Genomic DNA, 22142 nt, shown 5'->3' on the forward strand with positions numbered 1-22142 from the left:
GTGAGTCTTCCCCACCCCCTGTAACAGGGTCCTCAGGCCTCCTTCCCTCGCCCCAGCCACACCTTGTCTGTTGGCATGTTGCAGGCAATTCCAGTCTTAGAAGCCCGAGCCTGTGCAGCCGCCGGACAGAGTGGGCTGATGGCCTTGTATGAAGCCATGTTTACCCAGTACAGCATCTGCGCTGCCCAGGTGAGAGGCTGACCTCCACAAGGTGGGTGTGGGACCTGTGAGGGTGATTCCTGTGGAGCAAGGTGATATGAGCAGGGCTCTGGAGCCAGACTGCCAGGATACAGTCTCAGCTTCACCACTTGCTAGTTGGGAGATCTGGAGAAAGTTTTTACGTCTAACCTTTTTGTGCCTCAGTTTCCTCATCTGAAAACTGAGGATGTCAACAGTGCCTATTGCAAAGAGTTTTTGGAAGGGCTTAGTGAGAAAATATATGAAAAGCATTTAATATGTCTGTTACATAGTACTTTCTCAGTAAGTGTTAGCTCTTGTTATTATACAAATAAGTCTTAGGACTACTACAAGTACTGATACTTCTGAAGATAGAAAGGTTAGATATCTTTATTTCATTGGCTTCTTTGACTTCAGCTGGCTTGTTTCTCTTGGCACCTGGTTGCCTTATATAATAGATATCTACTAAGTGTTGAAGGGAAATGCTGGTGGTTGGTTGTTTTTCATTTTTTTAATTATTTAATTTTTTTTTTTTTTTTGGCTGTGTTGGGTCTTCATTGCGGTGCACGGGCTTCTCATTGAGGTGGCTTCTCTTGTTGCAGAGCACGGGCTCTAGGCACACAGGCTTCAGTAGTTGTGGCTCACGGGCTCTGGAGCACAGCCTTAGCTCAGTAGTGGTGCATGGGCTTAGCTGCTCTGTGGCATGTGGGGTGTTCCTGGACCAGGGCTCGAACCTGTGTCCCCTGCATTGGCAGGTGGATTCTTAACCACTGCGCCACCAGGGAAGCCCGGTTAGTTGGTTTTTAATTCATTTAGCAAATATTTATTGAGCACCATGTGTACTAAGGAGTCTGTTAGACATTGGGGATACTGCAGTGAACAAATCAGCCATGTTCTAGTCCTCATGGAACTTAAAAATTTTTAGTGGTTCCCCCTCAATGTGCTAGAACCTTCTTTTTACATTATTATTTTTTACCTAAATTCTCAGAATTTTTTCAGTTGTGGTGTTTTGTTTTCTTTTTTTTTTTGCAGTACATGGGCCTCTCACTGTTGTGGCCTCTCCCGTTGCGGAGCACAGGCTCCGGACGCGCAGGCTTGGCAGTCATGGCTCACGGGCCCAGCCGCTCTGCGGCATGTGGGATCCTCCCAGACCGGGGCACGAACCCGTGTCCCCTGCATCGGCAGGCGGACTCTCAACCACTGTGCCACCAGGGAAGCCCCTCAGTTGTGTTTTTAGTCAGCTATACAACTACACACTAAATAGAAACATCTAAATATCACAAAACAACTGAAAAAACCTTACTCCCCAAGTTATTTTCAAATTTGCTGCCTCTGATCCTATCATTTACACAGATGTTATTATACACAGATGATGTTATGTATACATCCTTTCAGGTTTGGCTCTTGCATTTCCTATCACTTTTTCTGTTCTCCATCATTTTTTTTTAATTTATTTATTTAATTTATTTATTTTTGGCTGTGTTGGGTCTTTGTTGCTGCCTGTGCGTGGGCTTTCTCTAGTTGTGGTGAGCGGGAGCTACTCTTCGTTGCAGTGCGCAGGCTTCTCATTGCGGTGGCTTCTCTTGTTGCAGAGCACGGGCTCTAGGCGCACGGGCTCAATAGTTGTGGCTCACGGGCTCTAGAGCGCAGGCTCTGTAGTTGTGGTGCACGGGCTTAGTTGCTCCGCAGCATGTGAGATCTTCCCAGACCAGGGCTCGAACCTGTGTCCCCTGCATAGGCAGGCAGATTCTTAACTGCTGCTCCACCAGGGAAGTCCCTCGCCATCATTTTTAAGTTGTTATCCACAGTGACGTTCTGGTATTATACCAGAGTGTCCTTGAGTAAGGGAGCTGAAACAGAAAGGCATGGACTTGGCCACTTTTGCTTGTGGCTGGGACCCCACTGTCTGTATCTTAGATTTTTTTTTTTCGGTTACATAAATGCAATGGAAATCTCAATTTTCGTCTCCTTTTATTATCAGCTCTTTTTTCCTCCATAGTGCAATGACAGTTTTAATCTTTAATTTTTTTTAAAGTGCATGGAGCCCGGTGAGGAAACTTAGATCCAGGCACTATGCTTTCGTTTTGTTTTGTTTTTTCCCAGGTATGATACTTCTTGAGGTTTTTTTGTTCGTTTGTTTGTTTTAGTGAAAGTATCATTAAAAATACTGTACATCAGCCATTGTTTTTATTAATATTGATGTAAAAGAGCTCTGTGCCCTCCAGTTTCCAGCAAGCCTTCATCCAGGGGCCCCTGCACTCCCGCACCTTTGCCTTCCCCATGATCTGATCTGTAAGAAATCTTTACCCTTTGCACCTTATCCTGTGGTTCCTTGTCTTCTTTAGTAATCTTGTTTTGAAGACCATTATCAGGGGCTTTTGAAAATCTCCCATAAGTTGTTTGTCAGATTAAAGACTTAAACAAGGACAGCAGCTGTTTTTAATTCATAGAAATGAAACTCATTTGCATCCTAACAGTTGCCCTTCTCCAGGCACATACTTTTCCCTCTGGTCTCTTGTCTCCCATGTCTTGTTTGTTAAGCTGTTGGAGCCACAGTTGTTTTCACTGGACCTTTATACCCCCTGCTTGCCTCTCCTACACACACGTGTCTACTTTTATTGTTTGACCTTCTACCACCAGAACCAGGATCTATATATTCACCTTTGTCCCAGGCCTTTTTCCTACAGGGCTAAACTTTCTGAAAAGACATTCATGATCTAACCCATTCCATCTTCCCCAAATCATCAACATTTTTATTCTCCATCCCAACAGCTAGTACAGGGTCTGGCATTTCTGAGGTACTCAATAACTTTTTTATCAAATGAGTGAGTAAATTATTTCCCTTGGTGATGTTATCATTTTGTCTTCTTTGCCCACATTTTCCATATCATTAAGGCTGCTGTCATCTTCTCAGTTACCATAGCCAGACCCTAGTTCAGGGCTTAACCATTCCCACTTGGACTATTTCAGTACCTTCCAAGAATTCTTGGCCCTCTGCCTCCAGCCTTTTCCTACTTCAGCGCTGCCCTACATCACAAGAACCCTCTTCCATGAACATTGCAGGGATTTCACTGAAACATTCATTCCTGAGCTTCAGAGTTTGTTACCATTTTGTTTCTTGCTATCACCCCCCTTTATCTTTCTCTCCTGCTAAACATCGCCTAATACCCTGATTCAAGCCAGGGAGTGGAGCTGTTAACCGGCCCCCACACCCGGCTCTCCACTCTGCCTTTGAGCAGCTTGTGTGCATCCCTTCCCCCGAACGAAGTTATGTCAGCCCTTCTTTCAGTTTGTGACTAAAGACTCACCTCCGTAAACCTCTCAGACTCATCCCACTTGACCGTGTCTTTGCGGACTCTGGCAGTGGTCAGCCACAGAGCAAAAACAGGAACAACATGACCCTATTCCATGTGGTTTAATACATTTTCCAGGCAGAGTAACCATTCACTCACTCACCACATGTTTCAGCACCTACTATGTATGGCCAGACTTTGAATCAGATGCTGGGATACAAAGATATTTTAGAAATGTATGGCAGTCACTACTCCCTCCAGTATCCCTCTAAAGTAGATACATTCATTTTCTTAATTTTGTAAATGGACGAGATTTCATAGCTCTCTGAGGATTAAAGTACTTTTGCAAGAAGTCTTAAGCATCCTAAAATAAATCTTCTAGGTGATTCTAACTTTTTTCCAATCTCCAAAAGAATTGGATAAGTGTCTCAAGATGTGTGTTCCATTCTGAACTGTACGGGATCCAAGAAAACCTAAAGTTTAACTCCTCTACTCTTAACATCCTTTGGATGCTGTTCCTCGGAAGTTCATCATTTTCCTGTCTCCTGCGTTTTCAATCTCTTTAACCCTTTTATTTTTATTTATTTTTTAAAAATCTTTATTGGAATATAATTGCTTTAGAATGGTGTGTTAGTTTCTTCTGTATCACAAAGTGAATCAGCTACACCTATACATATATCCCCATAGATTTTGGTGACCAATTTGGATTTCCACGATGAGCAGAAGCGCCGGAACCTCAATGGGACACTTCATGAGCTCCTCCGAATGAACATCGTCCCCATTGTCAACACAAACGACGCTGTTGTGCCCCCAGCAGAGCCCAATAGTGATCTCCAGGGGGTAAATGTGGGTAAAGTATTACCGAGGGTTGAGCATGCTGTAGACACTAATGCCGTGCTATGCTGCATGTACTAACACTGGACGTTGGGCATAAACAAGATGGAGAAATGGGGAGAGAAGCTGGCATCCTGGAGCAGTGGCTGCATAAGCTCTTCTGAAGACCGGGGGTTTCGTTCACCTGAGTGAGGCGCAATAGTGATTTAAGGTGGTGCTGTGAGCATGGCTTGTGTATGTCAGTGGATAGAAGGGTGCATATTTGAAAAGGGGGTTGCCAGTAGGCATGGTGTTTTGCAAACTGAAAGGCCTGTAAGAGCTGTCATGCATATACTCGGGGTTGTTAATTTTTCCTGCCAGAACCTAGCTGAGTACTTCCATGAACTTCTTTTTGAACTGCAAAGCTCACGACTTTTTACCTGCATTTTAGGTTATTAGTGTTAAAGATAACGATAGCCTGGCTGCCCGTCTGGCTGTGGAAATGAAGACTGACCTCTTAATTGTTCTTTCGGATGTAGAAGGTACAAAGTAATGCCTTTTCTTTTTATCCAGTCTTTGTTTTAAATACTATATGTGTGAGCACATGAGGTCCCCTCTTTGTGTGCTTCTGGTCTTTTTAACTATGGACCATTATTTTCTGAGCCATATCGTCCGAAAAGGGTTTTATGATTCAAAAGAAGGTGGGGGTGGTCTGGGAGATGAAGTTTGAATGCTGAAATGTTGTTATTTCCAGGCACTTTAATTTTGTTCTTTTATAACTGCTTTATGGAGCTACAATTCACATAACATATAATTCACCTATATAAAATTTATATTTCAGTGATTTTTAGTATATTCATACAGTTGTTCAACCCTCACCACAATCTAGAACATTTTTGATCACTCCGTCAAGAAACCCATACCCATTAGCAATCATTCCTCACTTCCCCTGAAACTCTCCAGCCCTTGGCAACCTCTAATCTACCTTCTGTCTCTGTTGATTTGCTTGTTCTAGACATTTTAAATAACTGTGATCATACAGTATGTGATCCTTTGTGATTGGCTTTTTTCACTTAATGTTTTCAAGGTATATTGATATTATAGCACATATTAGTACTTCGTTTATTTTTATTGCCAAATAATATTCCACTATATAGATATACTACGTTTTATTTACCTACTCATCAGCTGATAGACATTTAAGCTATTGTGACTAATGCTTCTGTGAAAATTTGTGCACAAGTTTTGGTGTGAAGATGCTTTTTATTTTACTTAGGAGTAGAATTGCTGGATCATATGTTTAGCCTTTTGAAGAAATACCAGCCTGGTTTCCAAAGCAACTGCACCATTCTACATTTTCCCAGCAGTGTATGAGGGTTCTAGTTTCTCCACATCCTCACCAACACTTCCCTCTTAGTATCTGCCTTTTTGATTATAGCCATCCTAATGGGTGTGAAGTGATACCTCATTGGGGTCTTGATCACTTTTAATTTTAATGTAAATCACAAGACACAATTTTAAATTGGAGCCACTGCAGAAAATCCAGGCTGTATGGCCACTGTGTTCTTCTGTGTTACTCTTTTCCTCTCTGCTTTCGTCTTCTTCGTGGAGGGGCCCCTCTTGGCTCCAACTTGGCTCTCCATTCACTCTTCTCACTTTCTTAAGCTGTTCCCATTTTACATTTTGACCCATAGATATGGTAGATGTGTCTAAAATAGGCCAAACCTACAGGATCCCAAAAGTCCCCCATTACATTCCCAGGAAGTCAGAAAAACCTATTTAGTTCCCTGCCCACAGCCATGGCAGGTTAATATGGCAGGACTTGTTCCCCAGTTTACACTTCAGCAGCATAAGTGAAGGGCAGGGGGCTGCCTGGTGGAGGCAGGGGCAGGTACCAGTGCTGTGATCTGTCTTCTGCACACTTGGAGGGTCAGAGATATCATACTTACAGATCAGTATCTTTACCTGTATGAAGTCTTGGTACCATGTTTATTCACTATAAATTTGAAGTCTCAGGATAGGAACAACGAAGCTGGGGTAAGAGTAAGCCACTCTGGAGAACAAGGCATTTTGGTTAGTCACAGGATTTTTTTTCAACTTCTGATGTATACAAATACTGTGCTAGGTGCTTTATAAATGTCAATTTATTCACCCTTGTAGCAACCCTGCAAAGTAGGTAGGTTAGCCTGTTATTCAGATGAAGAAATTAAAAATTGAGTTCACATTAGTTAAATGGTTTATTCAAAGTCACATAGCTAGTACTTGGCAGAGGCTGGTTTCGAATCTAAATCTTTTCAGTTTAAAAATGTACACTCTTCTCTCCTATACTGCCTAGCAAGGCAAAGGATATGAGTTTGAGAGATCAATATATAAAATCCAACTTGAGCTAGACTCTAGTAAACTTTAGTTTTAATGCAGCCTCAAACACCAAAACTGGTCTTTGGCAGGCTTGTGCTTTTAACTCTGATTAGTTATCCACTGAATATTGATTTTTAGAACAATATATGAATTTTAAATATGCTCTTGGTGGGTTTGAGAGCTTCTATAAGGAAGAAGAGGAGGAGACAGAATATCAGAACGCTAGGAACTCCTAGGCATTTCTGGGGGTTTGCCTTAGAATTGTCCAGTACTACTCATGATCTCATGTCATTTTGCCTTCTGAGAAGAACCCAGCAGAAGACCCTGGGAACTATGGGGCGCTGGGTTGAGTAGGATAGGGGTTGTGAGAGGTTATTTCTCTCTCCCTGTAATTGCTGCTCGTGGTTTGCACTACTTTGTTGTGCACTGGACACTGATGTCCTCACTGCTCTGATTCACTTACTCTCCTAGAGAGGATTCACATGGCACGGTTGTATTAAAGATTTGGAATAGGGCTTCCCTGGTGGCGCAGTGGTTAAGAATTCGCCTGCCAATGCAGGGGACACGGGTTCGAGCCCTGGCCTGGGAACACCCCACATGCCACAGAGCAGCTAAGCCTGTGTGCCACAACCACTGAGCCTGAGCTCTAGAGCCCGCAAGCCACAACTACTGAGCCCTCGTGCCACAACTACTGAAGCCTGCGTGCTTAGAGCCCATGCTCCACAACAAGAGAAGCCACGACAATGAGAAGCCCGTGCACTGCAACGAAGAGTAGCCCCGGCTCGCAGCAACTAGAGAAACCTCGTGCACAGCGACGAAGACCCAACACAGCCAAAAATAAATTGATTAATTAATTAATTAATTTTAAAAAAAACGATTTGGAACAATGGAGCACAGGGGTAGTATATTTTAGCACCGGAAAGGCAGTAACTTAGAAACCAAAAACATCACTGCCTAAAATGTCCTTCAGCCAGTTTCTGACCACTAGCAGTTCCTCCCTGTCTGTGTCCCCCTTAGACCTTGACATGACTCCATTTTCTCAGGCCCTCTTTTCCCCTTCTGAGGCTCAGACACATTCTTTTTCGAAGTGAAATTGTGAGGACTTTTAATCTCGGATGGTATGCATGTAACATTTTGTGTACCTCTTATTTTATGTCACGCTACTCAGTTATAAAGAGGACATATAGGCTTTGTGGTGACAAATCCAGACTGAAAGCCAAGAGTCATGCGCTCTTCTGCTGACTCAGCCTAACCTTCAGAAAGGCTTACCCATAATGTGGGGAGTATAATGTGACTGTTTCAAAGGGTACTGTGAGAGTTAATGAGAACCTGTTTCATATGTCATGCCCTTAGAAAGAGTCACATTAAACAGTATACAGCTGCTGCACTGTTTGTGCAAAAGCCACTCATCTTTTTTAGTTGCATCCTTAAGGTTCAGCATCATAGTAGAAATGGCAAAGGTGAGGATAGCTTCCCTGTAGACTGTAGGCAGGGCCAGTAAATTCTGTGCCAGGGATATGGCCGTGCTCTGATGCCGGCAAACATTCATTTATCAGGCAAAGTTATAAAAGTATGTAAGGTGCGTCCTCCCGGAGCTGGTTTTCAGTGTGAGTAGACTGCACGAATCCCTTGACCTCTTTTCTTGTTCGAGCTGGTGGAATAGCAGAATTTATCTGGATGAGTCGAGTACAGAGTAGTTATAGTTGGCAGGTCCCTGTGGAGGTCTGTCTTGGGGGATGCTCACTTCTGTTAAACAGCATTACCGACTCTTGTCCACTTTTTAGGCCTCTTTGACAACCCCCCAGGGTCAGATGATGCAAAGCTCATTGATATATTTTATCCCGGTGATCAGCAATCTGTGACATTCGGAACCAAGTCCAGAGTGGGAATGGGTGGCATGGAAGCCAAGGTAAGAATCTGGTGCCTTTATTGCCTGTAACAATTTAAAAACCAAACTGTATTTTATCCTTCTTACTTTTGTAATTGAGGGCTGATGCACATACACACTTAAAGATACACATATCTAAATACAGGTTTAATGCATATTGTGTACCTATATTTAGTCATGTCTTTCTATGTATTTTTATTAATATATTAAGTGTGTGTTGATATTATAACCTCCTCAAGGGCAGGGTCTATATTTTTTCATAATTCATAAATCCTGTAAGTATTAATATTAGAGCTCAAATATTTCTTGATGAAACCTTTAAAAAGTTCTTCTCTCCCCTTAATTGTTCTAAGAAGTTAATACCCTTTAGGTACAGAATCATACGTAGCAATGGCAGAGATAAGGACAGGAACCCCAGGTACAAAAGCTCAGGAGTACTCATGATCAGATTCCAGTCAAGCAGCAAGCTGGACCCTGCAAGCTGGCACAATAAGTCAAATGTAGAAGTTATGCGTCCCAGTACTAGAGAGTCGTAGAGAACATGCTCAGCACAAGGGGCAGATTGGTTTACCTTTAGACAACACATGCCAGGGTTGGGTTGGGAAGAGTGCATGGGCTGAGCGTGTCTTGAGAGCATCTGAGCTGTGCAGAACCTTCCTACAGATAATTAAATTGCTCAATATCCCATTGTATTTTCTATGTTTTTGCATGTTTAAAGTGCAGGGGCCTAGACCCTACAAAGGTCTGAATCTCATCCATGGATCTAACTTCTCCCATTAGGTGAAAGCAGCCCTCTGGGCTTTGCAAGGTGGTACTTCTGTGGTCATTGCCAATGGGACCCACCCGAAGGTGTCTGGGCATGTCATCACAGACATTGTGGAGGGAAAGAAAGTTGGCACCTTCTTTTCCGAAGTAAAGCCTGCAGGTAAGTAGTTCTTCACAGAGTCCCATGGTCTGTGGATGATTGCTAGTAACTCCATGGCCTAGATGGGGCTGAAGACTGAGCTCTCCCTCTGGGAGGAGAGCTTACAAAATTCATGTGCTAACTTTATGAAATATGGTATAGTTTCGAACATTGCTTGCAAAATTGGATTCTACTTTGGCTTTGTAAAACTTATCTAACCTGCCTAACTAGGCCTCCTGTTCTCACTAAAATCACTAAGTTAAAGAGTATAAGCATCCATTTTCTCAAGAAACATTTGCTAGGCCCATGCTGGATGCCAGATACTAATGAACACTAGAGATACAAAGATGCATAAGAAATAGTATGTGCTCTCTCAGGTGTTCGCAAAGATAGCATTGCCATATAATCTACATTCAGAAATGCAAACACATTAGAAATTGTAAGCCAAAGTGGAATTGAGAAGAATTCTAGAAGACATAAATCATATTGTCTGCCTCCAAAATGCAGACAGGTTCTTGTGTTTCTGCCTGAGTTAATCTGGCATGCTCTTCTGCCAGTTTATTGGTCAGAGTGATCTCTGGATGTGAAACAAGCATGCTGAGACCCTGAGCGCGTGCTCTGTGCCTGCAAGGAGCCTGTGCACGTCTGGGATGGTGAGGGGCCAGTGAGCTGACCGTGAGCTGATGTTTGCAAATGTTCTTGCAGGCCCTACTGTGGAGCAGCAGGGAGAAATGGCTCGATCAGGAGGAAGGATGTTGGCCACTTTGGAACCTGAGCAGGTGATAACCCTAGCTGATAGTTTTGTTAGTTTTCAGCGTGAGTCATAACTGTGAGGTTTAGTGCACAGTCCAGCCTGCTGTTTCCCCCTTTATTCCTCGAGTCCCGTAGAGATAGATCTGAGTTACAACTCTGATTCAGATTTGTTCTGCCTTTTTTCTTTTTCTAAATTTCATTTTCCCTTTTGTCTTGTATAGGCTGAAGCCTAAGGTAGCTTTGCATCACTATGATGTTTTGATCAAGAGTATCATGAAAATCATGAGACCAGAGAGGCTCCCAAATCCTGCCACATACTGGGTAGGGAAATGTAGGAAAGTAACTTTTCCCATCTCATCCAAATCACCAAGATTACCTAGAAGATGGAAGTTCAGAGCCTGCTCCATATCATAGCCCTGCCTTGTCCACAGTGACTCAGTCAGTTGAAGTAGCAGACAACGATGAAATGTGAGAAGGTCAGGTGGAAGCAGGGTGCTGGCTTCCCAAGGGTGTGGTGTTAAGGCTGGATTTGAAAGTGATGTATATAGGTTTCTTCTGGGGAGTACTTTGGCCTGAGAAGGGAGAAGAAAATTTAAAATAACTACAAGTAGGAAAGGGAAAGCCCAGGAGAACCCTAGCTTCTCTCTCTACTAAATCACTTCTTTTACTCCTTTAGTAATCACTACTCTGATTTGCCATGTTTCCTTATCTAGGTGGGTAAGGATTGGGGTCTCCTTCAGCATCCAGGACTGGGTTTTTCCCCTTTGACTGAATTCATTTAATAAATAATTGTCGTAAAAGAAGAACTAGATGCAAAAACTTACCTGGGAAATCAGCTTTACAGCTGGTGCTATTAAATAGGTGAGATGTGTATGTCATGCTGATTCAAAGTGCTGGCACCTGTCTCATGGACAAACTGAATAATTCATCATACCCTCTCCCCCACCACAAGGCTGTGGTTTGCTAATCATCATGATCAAAAGTGGTAAAAGAGGAAGAAAAGTGAGAAGAAATGGGGAGGTTAGTAGTGAGAGAGGAAGGAAAAATGAGGGGAGCAGTGGTGGGAAACGAATGAGTGAAGTAAGGAGGTTTCAGTCGTTGATGACTGGGATTTAGGAGCAAGGCCTGGCACACTCAGAGAGTAGGTTTAAAAGTGTGGTGTGTTGGGCTTCCCTGGTGGCGCAGTGGTCGAGAGTCCGCCTGCCGATGCAGGGGACACGGGTTCGTGCCCCGGTCCGGGAAGATCCCACATGCCGCGGAGCAGCTGGGCCCATGAGCCTATGGCCACTGAGCCTGCGCATCCGGAGCCTGCGCTCCGCAATGGGAGAGGCCACAACAGTGAGAGGCCCGTATACCTGAAAAAAAAAAAAAAAAAAAGTGTGGTGTGCGTTCTTTATGGGGTAACATGTTTGCTTATTTGTTTTAATGTTTTACCTTTTTTTCTAGAGAGCAGAGATTATCCATCATCTGGCTGATCTGTTGACGGACCAGCGAGATGAGATCCTGTTAGCCAACAAAAAAGACTTGGAGGAGGCAGAAGGTAAAGACCAGCCAACTTAGTTACAGAGAGATTTATTTGGGGTTTTATTCTTTGTTTTACTAATAATTCTTATATCATAGTCTGCCTAAAGTCAAGATGGTTATGGAAGAAATTACATACTGTATACATCATTTTTATTGAGGGTTGGTGGCTGGTATTCATCGGGAGTTTTCAAAGTACTCGTACTACCTCCACCCCTTTTCTCACATATTCCATATAACACCTACCCACCCCCCACCCACTGAGGGGCTTTTTCCTTCCATTCCCCACAGTCACAAGCCATGGCTACTGTGGCAATTTCAAGACAAAAAAGAAAACAATTGAGGACCTCACTATTTTAGACATTAAGCTAATAGCAGCTAACATTTACTGAGGCCTTTCTGTGTTTCTGGGCATTCTGCTAAGGGATTAACAGGCAGGATCTGATTTTCCCTTTAGAACATGGTACCTATAAGGTACCTACTATTTATTATCCGTATTTTACAGAGGAGAAAACTAAAGTGGAGAGAAGTTGTTACATTCCTAAAACCATACAGCCAGTGGCAGATCTGGGAATGAAACCCAGATGGACAGTGCATATAAAATAGTTGTGGAGGGCTTCCCTGGTGGTGCAGTGGTTGAGAGTCCGCCTGCCAATGCAGGGGACACGGGTTCGTGCCCCAGTCCGGGAAGATCCCACGTGCCGCAGAGCAGCTAGGCCCACGAGCCATGGCCGCTGAGCCTGCGCGTCCAGAGCCTGTGCTCCGCAACAGGAGAGGCCACAACAGTGAGAGGCCCGCGTACTGCAAAAAAAAAAAAAAAAATTGTGGAAATAGTTTGTGCAGCCTGTGTTGAAAGATAGCTTACCTCCTAGTTCCTTAACCAGCATGTAGTCTGCCATCCAGAAATGCCCTTGAGGTGCTAATGGTAGCGTAAGTGAGATGGCTGAACTCTCATTGAAGATAGCTAAATATGTGGAGTCAGATAGGCCCTCATCTTTCTCTCCTTTTCTTAATTCTCTGTCTTTTGTACCCTAAAATAATGGGGGTTGATTTTACGGGGTTTTTAATGTCCTTTTCTTGCGAATAAATGTGCCTCATATTGAACATCCAAATTAGTGGTCTTCCCTTTAAAGAAACCTTGCAGGGCTCATCAACATTATTTTCATTCCTTAAAACATTTCTGAGCCATTACTTTGGAACTTTCTTTAGACTTTACATCTGGTCTTTTGAATTTTTGCAGTATTGGAAAGCCATAAAAAATTTAAATAAATGGAAGAAATCTTTATTGACATCTTATCCAATTCTTTACGTTAAAAGAATTAAGACCCACAGAGGTTAAAGCTGCTGCTCAAGGTCACATACCTAGTTGTTGGTAGAACTCTGACTTCTGATCCCAGTTCTCTCTCTCTGGAAATCCACAAGGACACACATGGCTTAAGAACAAAGTCTCAGGTATACACAAGCATGGTAATCACCTTTGAGTCCGTGAGCCCATTTCAGGAAATTTATCCCTAAGAAAAGATTGCAAGAGGAAAAAGTAGCTCTGTATATAAAGTTTCTTAGAGCAGGATTATTTATACCATTGAAAACTGGAAACAACCTGAGTGTCTAATAACATAGGTACAGTCATGTACATTGAACTGTATCAACTCAATGGAATATTTAGTAGTAATTAAAATAATTTGGGCAACATGGAAAATGTACGTGCATTATGAGGTGAAAAACTAGAGTCTACTATTTAATATGCACTACAATTAAAACAATTTTTAGCGCATGGGGAGAAGTGAAGAAAATTAATTAAATTGATGTCATTGGTTGATAAAATTATGGTTTCATTTTTTTTTTCTTAATATAAGGTTGGCTCCTCCCCTCCAAAGTAGAAGTCTTTTTATAATTTCGTCTTGGTGGTTGTGACTGTAAAAAAGAAGGGAAAATTTTTCATAATATCGTTCAACGTCAACCATAGTAATGATTTGTGATACGTGATTCCAAATGGTTTTCCTGAGTAGGTGTGTGTTTGTGTGTGTGGAGAGAGAGATGATCACACTGTGTATGCTGTTATATGCAAATTTAAAGAAAATTCTGTATATGAACTTACCATAATTCTATTTAAATTTTTATTTCAAAAGAAATTTTTATTACTTCTGCTTATAAAAATAATTCACTCATTATAAAAAATTAAAATAACGCAGAAAGATAGGCAGAGATCATCACTGTTCTTGATGCTTTCCGACATCTCTTGCACATGTATATGCAATGTGTGATAACTAGGGTGATGTCATGCATGCTGTTTTATAGTTTGCCTTTTTCACAAACTACATCCTGGACAGCTTTCCATGTCAGTCAATATAGATATTTATTTATAGTAACTGCATTGTAGCCCATTGGCTGAATCTATTCTATAGGTAGAATCCAGTTTCCCACTATAATAAAAATGCTGTGATAAGTATTCTCACTACATGCAGGTTTGCTGATACAAATGATAAATTTCTGGAACTGAAATTGCTGGCACCAAGGGTGTGGGTGTCCACACCTTTACATGATGATGTATACTGCCCAAATGCCCCTCCCAGAAAAGCTGTGTAAATGACATGTCCTTGTCTCCCTGAGACCCCCTGAGTTCCATGTCTGTTCCTAACACAGTGCCATGTGTTCAGTAAAACAGCCATAGCCCGCCCAGGTCTACTGCTTCATCATGTGCTCTTCACACCTCTTCAGGGAGACTCGCAGCTCCTCTGCTGAAACGTTTGAGCCTTTCCACATCTAAATTGAACAGCCTGGCTATCGGTCTGCGGCAGATCGCAGCCTCCTCACAGGACAGCGTGGGGAGGGTTTTGCGCCGGACCCGAATTGCCAAAGACTTGGAGCTCGAACAAGTGACTGTCCCAATTGGAGTTCTACTGGTCATCTTTGAATCTCGCCCTGACTGTCTACCCCAGGTATGTGACTAATGCCTGCCATTAGGGTGGGGAATTGGAGGAAGAGCTTCTTTTCAGGACTCAGATAAATCTCCCAAAGATATCTTTCTTTTCTTTCCTTTCCTCCTTCCCTCCCTCCCTCCCTCCCTCTCTTCCTTCCTTCCTTCCTTCCTTCCCCCAGAGGTAATTTTTGAGACTTTATTCTCAGGTTACGCTTAAGGCAATTTATGTTTTTGATTTTTCTGGTAACTCTAAAAAAGGTAATTCATATGTCCATTTTACAGTTGAAGAAACTGAAGCTTATAGAAGTTAATTTTCCTGTGACATTTGTAAGGATGGAGCTGGGCCTTGAGCCCAGATGAATCTCCCATGCCATGACATGGGAGTACATTTCCAAAATACTTAGGACTTCCCTGGTGGTCCAGTGGTTAAGACTCTGTGCTTCCACTGCAGAGTGTGCGGGTTCAGTCCCTGGTCAGGGACTAAGATCCCACATGCCGTGCAGTGCGGCCAAAAACAAAAACAAAAACTTAGCTCACTGGAACACTTTGTTCCCTGACCACAGAGTCCCTGCTAACCTACTGCAGGCTCATTCATCTAATAGCTGGTTTTGCCCATGTGAAAAAGACCCATTTATTATCAGTGTCGCAGATGGCTTCCTGTAGGTACATCTCTTAGGAAGAAGAACTTTCAATAGTTAATAGAAACTAGCATGTGACCCCCTTTAAGAAATCCGACAAATCACAGGCTAATTGAGACAAAACCATGTGGCAGAGGTTTTGCCAAGTGGCCACGCTCTGAAGTATAGGGTGGTATTAGAGGCTGGTCTTGCTCATTGCCCTAAATTCTCTCCCAGAAATCTGGAACCACTTCCCCACTGGACTGTCCAGTAGGATGATACCAACTTTTTCTTTGCACTAGCCCCAAAGTCTCACAGAGAGATTCTGTTTAAAAACAAACAAAAGGGACTTGCCTGGTGACGCAGTGGTTAAGAATCCGCCTGCCAATGCAGGGGACACAGGTTCGAGCCCTGGTCTGGGAAGATCCCACTTGCCGCGGAGCAAGTAAGCCCATGTGCCACAACTACAGAGCCTGAGCTCTAGAGCCCGCAAGCCACAACTACTGATATGCCACAACTACTGAAGCCCACGTGCCTAGAGCTCAGGCTGCGCAACAAGAGAAGCCACCGCAATGAGAAACTTGCACATCGCACAAAGAGTAGCCCCCGCTCGCTGCAGCTAGAGAAAGCCCGCGGGCAGCAACGAAGACCCAGCACAGCCAAAAGTAAATAAATAAATAATTTTTTGAAAAATAAATAAATAAAAACCAGTACCTTTTTATGCTAGGGCCTAGGTGACCATGGGAGTCCCACATGCTCTGTGGAGGCTTTTCCCTGACATGACCTAAAACCACCTGGTCCACCAAGGGACTTCCATACCATTGGGGTCTGTCATCAGCCCCTTTCTGGCTGCATATCTGTCTCACAGAGAACCCCCAGAGATAACTGCAGAACTCCCATCAGCTGGTAGAAGTGGGTCCTAAGTCTCTCTGTAGGCTGTGTTCATGAAGTTTTCTCTGCTCCCTTTTATCCATACTAGCGAATACTTCATGAGGGAAAGGTTTCCTCCTCAGCCAGTTACAGCTGAGGTTCCTCACAGGGCATCACAGAATCCATGAATCCTAAAAGTTATATGTAAAATGCTGTGTGTTTGTGCATTTATCTGGGAAAAGTTTACATAATTTTTGTAAGGGGTTCATGAGCAACAAAAACAAAAAGGGATTAAGAACCACTAATCTGGAGATTAACGTGTTCAAGCAAGTTTTTTAAAGTTTCTTTTGATACATTACAAAAACGGGAAGATTTTCATTCATCCTGAGAGCATTCAGACAGTTCAGCTTCAGGCCTTGGATGATCAGGTGAGTGTGATTAGCTCTTGGCTCTAAGAGGGTAACTAACCCTCCTCCTGGATGGCCTGCTTCTTCCTCCCGGCAGTCTCTGCTGCAGCTGTCCAGGGGCTGGCAGCTCTAGTCCTCTCCAGGGTCTCAGCACCAGCCATTAGAGCTCTCGGAGCAATGACAGGGCCAGGGTAGGATGTGGCCAGAGATGCCGCCCAGCCTGAGTCAGGTGGAACAACACCTGAGTCAAGAGGCCGCTGAGCACCTGTCCTCCACCGTGGCCAGAGAGGGGAGTGCCCATGTGACCCTGGGCACTTAACTCAGGTCACAGTGTAATGGTGCTAAGGAAGCTGTACAGTATAGTTCCAGTATAGTTCCGGGGCTTTGGCTCTGGAGTCAAGGCACCCAGCTCTGCCCCTTATAAGCTGTGTGTCTTGGGGAGTCGCCAACTGCTCTGTGCTTCAGTGTCCTTATGTGTAAATCAGAGGATAAAACAGGTACTTAATTCACTAGAACGTTGTGAAGATTAAACATGGTAGGCCTTACAATGTGATTAACAGTGCTTGGCACAGGAAATGTGCTCAGCGAGTGCTAATGTTACCGTTACTTTTACTACTTTTTCCCTTTGGTTCATTGCTCTCCTCTTTCATCTGCAGGTGGCAGCCTTGGCTATCGCAAGTGGTAATGGCTTGTTACTCAAAGGAGGGAAGGAAGCCTCACACAGCAACCGGATTCTTCACCTCCTGACCCAGGAGGCCCTCTCAATCCATGGAGTCAAGGAGGCCGTACAGCTGGTAGGTCCCTGGGAATGAGCCAGGTCAGGCCCAGAGGGGCCAGGTCAGGTCTTTGGGTGTTTGAAGCAAAGCTTAGGCCACATAAGGCTGAGCCAGTACAGGCAGGTTTGATTGGAGGAGCCGCAGGTCCAGTGTGCCTGTGACATTAGACAATGGCAGGGCTGCCTTGACCCAGATGGGTCTTGAGTGGCTCAGGAAGGTCCCTGTCATACAGCTGTGTCCTGGTTCCGTTGATTTACAAGAATGCCTTTTAGCCCTTCATTCTTAAGGTCACAGGCAGCAGGAATACCAGACCCAGACTGTGAGTGAGGCCTGGGTTCTGCTCACTGGCAGTGATTTAGGCCAAGTCAGACGGATACATTTTATGAAGGTTTGTCAGAAACCGTCATGCAGCTTATAAGTATGAGGTCATGCTGTTAACACTGTTATTATTATGGTCATTATTTTAACCATTGTGTCACTCTCCTCAACCATCCAGTGGAGGTTTTGAAGTACTAGATAGTTTTATTGAGTACCTACTGTGGGCAAGGCACTTTCATCATTATCTCATTTAATCCTCACAACAACCTTGTGAGAAAAATTATTAGGTCCATTTTTTTTTTTTTTTTTTTTTTTTGTTTCGGTACGCGGGCCTCTCACTGTTGTGGCCTCTACCGCTGCAGAGCACAGGCTCTGGACGCGCAGGCTCAGCGGCCATGGCTCACGGGCCCAGCCGCTCCGCCGCATGTGGGATCTTCCCGGACCGGGGCACGAACCCGTGTCCCCTGCATCGGCAGGCGGACTCTCAACCACTGCGCCACCAGGGAAGCCCTATTAGGTCCATTTTATAGATGGAAGAAAAATAGGCTCATTGGTAAAATAACTTAGCCAGAATCACCCAGAGTTTAGATTTGGACCTAGGTTGACTCCAGATCCTTCTCTTTTTCCCTTGAGGCCCACTCACTCCAACATTGCAGGATTCTGTTGGCTGCTAGGAGGGTTTCTACAAACCTGCCTCATTACACACCCCCTGACAAGAAGCTGGGTTATTCTTACAGCAACATAGTGGGTAGAAAGAGCACAGGCTGTAGGGCTTCAGATCCTAGCTGCTCCATACCCTAGTTTAATTTGACAGATTTCCTCCTTCTCCTCCTTCTTATTGATGTATAACATATGTAAAGTACCCTAATCACATGTGAACAGCTCTGTAATTGTGTCCGCGTATATACACGCATATAACCACCCCCCGCATCAAGATACAGACTATTTCCAGTACCCTGAAGTCTCCCTTGTGCCCTTCCCCATCAGTAGGCCCCGCCTCACCACCAAGAAACCACTCTCTTTTTACTTTCTTCACATTCAATTTCTTTTGCCTATTCTTGGACTTCATATAAGTGAAATAATACAAACGCACTCTTTTATCTGTATTTCTTTTGTTCAGGTATTTCTTTCTCATGTCCATGAGATTCACCCTCGTTGTTGCATCTAGCAGTACTTTTCCTGAGCCACTCAAGACCCAGCAGTAGGGCTTCCCTGGTGGCGCAGTGGTTGAGAGTCCGCCTGCCGGTGCAGGGGACACGGGTTCGTGCCCCGGTCCGGGAAGATCCCACATGCCGCGGAGCGGCTGGGCCCGTGAGCCATGGCCGCTGAGCCTGCGCGTCCGGAGCCTGTGCTCCACAACAGGGGAGGCCACAACAGTGAGAGGCCCACGTACCGCAAAAAAAAAAAAAAAAAAAAAAAAGACCCAGCAGTATTCCATTTATATACATGTACTACGGCTTATCCTTTCTTCTGTCGATGAACATTTGGGTTGTTTCTGGTTTGGTGCAATGCAGATTAAAGTTGCCATGAACCTTCTTGTACATGTATATTTGTACTTCTCTTGTGGGTAACGTGTCCATATGGGGGGAAATTAAAAATCAAGAAGAAGGAAAAAATGCCCATAATCTCAGAGTTCTAACACAGGCACTTTAGTCACTCCAGCCAGCATCCCAGGGTAGAGGTTGTCAGCAGAAGCCGTGGAGAACCGTGACTCCCTAGCAAGACCAACATGTCATCAGGCTGTGATTAGAGAGCCAACGGAGCAGCCACTTCCCTTTGTGATCTTCATAGCCTGGCATACTCTGTACCTCGTCGAACTTCCAGAGATAGCACTTTGTACCTCTTCTAGCATCTTAAAAGTGTCTGTCCTGTGTTATGGCTAGTCATAGGGTAGTCCTGTCTTCCCTACCAGACTCTGAGTTCTTTGAGGGCAGGGACCCTGTCCTGCATGTTTTGTAATGCAGAGCACAGGACCTAGTGTGTAGAGTTTGATAAGCATTTGCTGGACAACTTTCAATATCCATGATCAGGAACTTAACCTTGTTTTTGTTTTTAATATTTATTTTCCTTTTTTTTTTTTTTTTTTTGGCTGTGTCGCATCTTAGTTGTGGCACATGGGATCTTTGTTGAGACATGTGAGATCTTTTCATTATGGCGCGCAGTCTGCTCGGATTTCTCTCTAGCTGCAGCACGCAGGCTTCTCTCTAGTTGTGGCGTGCAGGTTTTCTTGCTGTAGTTGTGGTATGTGGGCTCCAGGGCGCGTGAGCTCTGTAGTTTGTGGCACACAGGCTCTCTTGTTGAGGTGCACGAGGCTCAATAGTTGGGGCACACGACCTTAGTTGCCCCGTGGCATGTGAGATCTTAGTTCCCTGATGAGGGATCGAACCCACATCCCCTGCATTGGAAGGCAGATTCTTTACCACTGGACCACCAGGGATGTTCCTTAATCTTGTTTTTGGAATAAGTTTTCAGAGCATCAGACTTAGTTCTCAGGAGATACAGACATTTATCTGTGAAAGGGATGTTGCTACTTCCATATTTTGTGTGGTCAGAAGATGTCATCTTTATCTTTTATTCTCTGCCTTTTCAGGTGAATACCAGAGAAGAAGTGGAAGATCTTTGCCGCCTAGACAAAATGATAGATCTAATCATTCCACGAGGCTCCTCTCAGCTGGTCAGAAACATCCAGAAAGCTGCTAAGGGCATTCCAGTGATGGGGCACAGTGAAGGCATCTGCCACATGTACGTGGATTCAGAGGCCAGTGTCGACAAGGTCACCAGGCTAGGTGAGCTCAGTGATGTCCCGTTTTATGCGGGCAAAATATTTGTCATGTCCTCGGTGGCTCTGGATCATGTTAATAGAAACAATTTTTTGTCCTCCTCTTTCAGTTAGAGACTCTAAATGCGAATATCCAGCCGCCTGTAATGCTTTAGAGACTCTGTTAATCAACCGAGATCTGCTGAGAACACCATTATTTGACCAGATCATTGACATGCTGAGAGTGGAACAGGTAGGACAAGTCCATCACTTCCTGTCTTCCCTCCCGAGATTTAGAAGCCTGTGGGATCAGACTGGGAGCAGCTGCCATACCATTTAAGGAAATGTGAGAAGCAATATTTTTGAGCATCTGCCATATACAAAGTTCTGTGCTGAGTACACAGTGAGTAAGACATGCCTTTGCCTCTGACAGTCTAGTGGATGGAAGAAACCCATACACAAATAGCTTCATACCAAAGTGGTGTGTGTTCAGCGTTAAGAGGGTTCAAAGATAAAGCAGGTCACATGGCAGCCCACTGAATGGACTCTTTCCTGCCACCTCTTATTCAGGCGGCATAAAGTTTATGTTTCTGAACACACATTCTTGTTTGGATTTGATTTGAAAAGATTGTGCAGCAATGTTTTCAAACCAAAAATTTACATATAGCTGCTCCTCCACAGATGTCTACAATTACCAATATTAATGTGCTTATTAATACAGCGATATTTGGGAGTGAGCAGTTTGTATAATGTCCTTTCTGGATTATTTTCTTAGCATGTCATTAAGATTATAAACCACCAGTGCCAGTAAGTTTTGAATATAAATGTATGCTCCATCCTAAATTCCTGATTGCAAGAAAGATAGATGTTCTCCAGGTGAAACTGGACAATCTTAAATTTTCTGTCAGGATGCATTTTAAGCTTTAATACCTGATGTCAGAATTATGTAAACTAGCACAGCAGCAGAGAAAGTGACTGCTGGTCTTCGTTGCTTTGACCCTGAGCATGTGTCTCTTCCCTTTCATCCTTTTGCTGAAAAGGAAGACTTCAGTCAGCTTATAAATGTGGCATGGTCCCAGTTTGGAAAATAAAAGTAAATGTACCCCACAAATTATAAGGGAGTTAGATCACATGATCACTTATGTTTGGGACCTCACCTTCCACTAGTGGCCTGTTTGAATGCTGATGTATGCCAGGCACCACACTGGCCTGGACTGGACAGGAGAAAGCTCTCCTGTATCCAAGAATAAAACCCCCAGTTCTGATTCAGACAAACCCAAAATATCCTCAGTCATCCTCAGCATTGCCTTGAAATTCCTCAAGTCAGAATGAGCCAGTATGTGTACTTCAGCACCTTGTAGTGCAGGAAGTACACCAGAGGATGACTTGCAGATGGGTGGGGTTCCAGCCCCTGGGGAACATGGTTGGACCCCAAGCCTGGAGGAAGTGTGGTCCCAGATAGGAAACCATTCAGGTCCTTGGGAGCAACGAGGACATGACAAATGTGGCTTGTTGTGACTTGAGCCAAGTCAAGAGCTTGGCCCTAAAGAATCAAGGCCTGAACGCTGCCCTGGGAAAGTGTCAGAGAACAAGGCCTGAGTAGTGGGGTCACACTGTGACTGGGGTCCCCAGTGACCAGCCTCAGCATCCTTAAATTCCTCCAGCCAGAAGCAGGATTAGCCCCAGAATCTGGACCTGAGCTGAACCTGGAAATGGGGCCAGACTGACAAAGTCAGAAATCTAGTGACTAAACACAGTTTGAAGTGGTT

The 22142-nt window shown here is 44.0% G+C and overlaps 1 protein-coding gene across 5 annotated transcripts in view; it reads left to right on the forward strand.

The window, feature by feature from the left end:
* The window catches only part of ALDH18A1 (aldehyde dehydrogenase 18 family member A1), a 48658-nt gene that overhangs the window by 21418 nt on the left and 5098 nt on the right, over nt 1–22142 (forward strand). For 3 of the 5 annotated variants that reach the window (XM_059054490.2, XM_067024968.1, XM_067024970.1), the window contains 11 exons: nt 85–189; nt 4158–4316; nt 4735–4825; nt 8426–8550; nt 9310–9454; nt 10139–10212; nt 11633–11726; nt 14426–14646; nt 17178–17315; nt 20206–20401; nt 20505–20626. In XM_059054490.2, the coding sequence (XP_058910473.1) occupies nt 85–189; nt 4158–4316; nt 4735–4825; nt 8426–8550; nt 9310–9454; nt 10139–10212; nt 11633–11726; nt 14426–14646; nt 17178–17315; nt 20206–20401; nt 20505–20626 (1470 nt within the window). The remainder of the gene's footprint in view (nt 1–84; nt 190–4157; nt 4317–4734; nt 4826–8425; nt 8551–9309; nt 9455–10138; nt 10213–11632; nt 11727–14425; nt 14647–17177; nt 17316–20205; nt 20402–20504; nt 20627–22142) is intronic. The other 2 variants (XM_059054491.2, XM_067024969.1) reach the window with 1 other exon arrangement.

The sequence above is a fragment of the Kogia breviceps genome, chromosome 2, assembly GCF_026419965.1.
Source record: "Kogia breviceps isolate mKogBre1 chromosome 2, mKogBre1 haplotype 1, whole genome shotgun sequence".
NCBI classification, from domain to species: domain Eukaryota; kingdom Metazoa; phylum Chordata; class Mammalia; order Artiodactyla; family Physeteridae; genus Kogia; species Kogia breviceps.